At 47.6% G+C, this 4377-nt stretch overlaps 1 protein-coding gene across 1 annotated transcript in view; it reads right to left on the bottom strand.

Moving 5' to 3' along the window:
• Positions 1-657: 657 nt before the first annotated feature.
• LOC105360468 (uncharacterized) overlaps positions 658-4377 on the bottom strand; it is a 7518-nt gene continuing 3798 nt past the window's right edge. Inside the window, exons 2-5 of the mRNA XM_011497369.1 lie at positions 3571-4050; positions 1812-2282; positions 1173-1500; positions 658-915 (exon numbers count right to left, since the gene is read on the bottom strand). Of these exons, the coding sequence (XP_011495671.1) occupies positions 693-915; positions 1173-1500; positions 1812-2282; positions 3571-4042 (1494 nt within the window). The 5' untranslated portion in view covers positions 4043-4050 and the 3' untranslated portion in view covers positions 658-692. The remainder of the gene's footprint in view (positions 916-1172; positions 1501-1811; positions 2283-3570; positions 4051-4377) is intronic.

The following is a 4377-nucleotide window of genomic DNA, read 5'->3' as shown; positions in this document are numbered from 1 at the left end:
TTACGATATACTTTTGTGCGATACTTATGAACCTGACGGCCCCCCTTATTATCCTATCAAATTCATGGACTCGACGTCCACACATCCGGTATAAATAAAAGAATTTAATTTAAAAAAGACGAAAATGGTAAAGTACATTAATTAAATCATACGCCAGTTTTCTTTAAAAGAGAAAAGAAAAATAAATATAAAAAAAAGAAAAAGTCTTCGAGCAAACGGATCCACTGTCCTTACATGCAACCTGACGTATGAAACTCCGAACCTTAGGACAACCTTACTTATTAATTATACGCTAATTTCGCTAATATTACTCGTAAAGTGCGTTTGGCATTACGAGAAAGAAAACGGACACCTTCATCGAGCACTCCAATAATACTTCAAAATGAAAACACTCATCACTCTCAGCTTCCTCGCTTTTATAAATATTAAATGTCTATAATTTGAATTTGCTCCTCCCCCATTATCGTGCAATATTCCTTTCAAACGCTCATTACTCTTTCTTCGGAAGACAAAAATAAATAATTTCCTACTCCGCTTGCCCAATCGCTCGAGGGCTTAGTAGCCCTGTGCTTCCATGAAAGTACCTCACATCAATACACATATATTTCTCCTTTGCCTAATACAGCGCGAAGCTATCGGGTCTCTGTGATCGTCAATTCCCGTCCGAGACAGTCATGGACATTCTTCATCGCTTATCGCATCACCATGTACAAGTTCTCTTGTTGCGCTTGCTGCTGTAGCTCGTGCAGTGCAATGTCCTGCAGGCGTGGCGACATTGGCACGTAATCCGAAGTGTCCTCGAGGATGCGATTCGACACGGATACCTTCTCCTCGGGCGTTGGCGTTGTGTCCTCCTGCGTGTTGGGCGTCGCTGATCGAGTGCCGCCCTCCGAGTCCAAACCGTCGTCGCTAATGCTATACACAATTATCGTCAATAAAAAGTTCATTTATATTTCATTCGAAGGATATTCTTCAGGATATTAACATTGACAATCAATATAGCGAAAAAAATATCCTTCGATAAGAAGCAACCAAGACTTATCAAAGCACGCGTTAATTACTCGGCTCTAACCACGACAAACACTATGTAATTCAATTATCAAAATTGGCCACTTTGTCGCTCTTCAATTTCATTGAATATAAGAATTTTTAATTCTTAAACTTCTACCAACCTTCCATTTCGCACTGATCCAGATTCGCGTCTTTGTCGGGGCGGCAGCGGCGGCGGCTGGAGCTTGACGGATGAGTTCAATATGAGCTCCTCCGGGTCCTCGTATAGGTTCGACGGCACTCTGCGCGTCCTCGGTGCCACGAAATCATCGAGGATCTCCTCGTAGATGCCCGAGGCCACGGATATGTTCGAGACGCGCCTCGAGGAAGGTTCCTCCAGCTCCTCGAGGCTCGACATCACATTATTAATGGCGGCCGGCTCCGGTTGGTACACGTTGTCCACGGCGCGCTTGTGCATTGCCATTTTTGACGTCATTTTCTCGAGCGTCCCTGCTCGCAGGAGAAGAGAAGCGTACGATTAATAAATGCAGGCGATTCTCGACGTTCAGGCACTTTATAAACACGCGGCCTGTTCCTGTCAAATGTCGCGCGCACCGCGTGGAGAACCGATAAGTCTCCGCGCGTTCTCTACCACTGGCTGCTCCAGCCGTTTAGCACGATACTAGCTGGCCACGCACACTAGCTGGCCGAGCACTTTTATAGGATGTCGATGGTAAATGGGGGGACGAGTGTCGCGCGACGGCGATAAGGAATTTATGGGAATGTCGGCAATTAGGCAAGCGTACTAATAATATCCTTACCGTTGTTAACGACAATGTCGCCGAGGAGCTTGGCCTCGCTTCCGGACCTTGTCGACAGCAGGAGTCCAAGGCCATTATTGACGATGTTCACCGTCGTGATCTTGCGCTTGAGAACCTCGAGACCGCGGTCGCTGCAGTCGGTGCCGGGTTGGACGGCAAGTCTCAGGTCGCCCTCGCTGAGGCTGAGCGGACGCTGGGCGAGATGCTTGTGTCGGGGTCCGCGACCCTGCGTCACCAGGTCCTGGAGCAGACGGGGCGCGTTCAAACAGAACACGTGGAGCTCGCCGATACCGCCGCGGAAGGCCTTCGTCGTGTGAATTACGCAGACACGCTTCACATCCTCCGGACGGCCGGAGCTCGACAGGTGAAACTGGCTCGTCTCCTTCCAATCGATCGTCTCCACGATGTCGCCCGTGTGCACGTCCTTCACAAAGATACCGGTGCGGCTGGCCACCAAGTCCCCATACAGTCCTGCGAAACATGTCGCGATCAATAAGCTATCCGAGTTCGCTTCTAGACGTTGTCACGGCATTTTTTTCTTTCTTTTTTTTTTTTTTTTCGTCAATCGACTTAGCTTCGTAAATAAACAAACGTCTTTAAAATCGGCCTTACTTTTCAATCTTACTGTCACCTTAATATCGTTTTAAAGAATAAAAAAAAAAATAAATAAATAAATACAACATTCGATTAGTCCCCTTCTCCTACATTTTTTAGTCGGCACATTTTATCAAGGAATAAACTAAAGTCAAACTAAAGTTCGTTAAACAGGCCATTTTTTTTCTTTCTATATATATATATATATATATATATATATATATATATATATATCAAAAAAAAGTGCGTTAAACAGGCCATTTTTTTTCTTTCTATATATATATATATATATATATATATATATATATATATATATATTCATACCAGCACTTTATTCTTTTATACTTATTTTTTTATTTCATCACGTACAATGTATTACGTATATATTTCCGGTTTCCCGACGCTCTCTCTCTCCCAGCCATTTCCAATTAAAAATCTTTGTAAATAGGAACGACGGCTTTCAATAAGCTTCATAAAGGCATAGAAAACCGTGGCATGGTATTTTAATAGCCTACGGGCTATTACGGAGTGATGGTATGGAGTTATGGGTCGAGTATGGAGTATGGAGCTGGGTAGATGATTATTAAAAAAAAAAATAAATAAATAAATAAAAAAAAAATTTCCGTCGTAAATTCCATTCTAATCACAGACAGAAATCACAAATTTAGCAGGCTCGAGTGGAAAACGCGTAATGTGACATATTGCCGTTTAAAATTCAAGGAGTCGTAGCTAATGACGCGAAATTGTTTGGTGGTTGGGCTGGGGGGAGGGGAGGGGATTACGTCACGGCGAATAAGCCGATGGACATTCGCACTCAATGTCACAAAGGCACTAACATTTTAATCGAAGGCGCAATAAGCTGGCTCGAGCAAAGGTAGGATCCGTGACAGGCGGCATTGGCCGTCTCCCAAAACATCATCCGGCCAACAAATGCCCCGAGACACGCTCGTCCGTGCGATAATCCCTTCGCGATTAATTTCCTAATGCCTGCCAGTCGAGAGTCCCTGTCGGATCTTAAGGACTTAGGACTCTGCGGGCGTGTTTGCTTGCTTGCGCGACGCCTCCGTGCCGTCATCGTTAAAACGGAACCCCCCCCCCCCGCCCCGCGCCATTCACCACCCCGCCCATAACGCCAGGCCGTCGTCAGGGCCGCGCTAATTCTTACCAGTCAGTCCGGCTGATCTCGAGTGTGCGTTATCGACCATCGAGACATTAAAGGTGCCGTCCATGAAGCGGTGCCGCCTCGGTCTGAGCAGCTGGCGCAGGCTCGCCATCCAGCGCTGGGACTCGCTCTCGGAGTTGGCCGCCAGGTAGACGAGGGGCTTGCGCTCCTTCGCCGGAAAAACCCCGAAGGCGAATTGCTTGGTGCGCGACTCTGTGCGGCAGACAATAGCGTTGGCCGGTATCCTAATGCAGTTGTCCTTGTCGGCGCTCGCCGGGCCCACGTTGCTGCCCACTCCGTAATCAAGGAGGAGCTCGATCCCGAGGCCCGGTCCGAGCTTACGTACCGAGCACCAGTGTCGGCGCCACACCTTCCACGGGGCCAGTGAGCGCTTTTTCACCCGCTGGCTCATGCAGCGGCCACCGGGCAGTTTTGCGTCCATGAAGCCACAGAGCTCCGTGTCCTCGCCGGCCATGTCCGCGTCTGCGAGGAAGAACCAACCATTCGGTTATGCTTTTTTATGGGCTCGCCACGATTAGACGATTAGATGCCGTTATTCGTGTGGAGGATTGAACACTTTTGGCACTCTAGTCGTATCGAGACCCCGCCACCGCCCACCACACACTCTCTCACTATATCTATCTATCTATCTCCTTTCTTTTTAAGTATACGCTTGTCGCTCGTTGTCATTCGACCGACTTATAGTTTCCTAACACCTCATCCGTTTCTTCCTAACAATAGTCGAATGAAATTTAAAGCAAAAGTCTGCTACTCCCCCCCCCCCCCCCCCCCCCCACCCCCTCTCCCCCC

The sequence above is a fragment of the Ceratosolen solmsi genome, unplaced genomic scaffold (assembly GCF_000503995.2).
Source record: "Ceratosolen solmsi marchali unplaced genomic scaffold, CerSol_1.0 scaffold47, whole genome shotgun sequence".
Lineage (NCBI taxonomy): Eukaryota > Metazoa > Arthropoda > Insecta > Hymenoptera > Agaonidae > Ceratosolen > Ceratosolen solmsi.
Note: the sequence above shows the minus strand (reverse complement) of the source record. Positions and strands in the feature narration are given on the sequence as shown.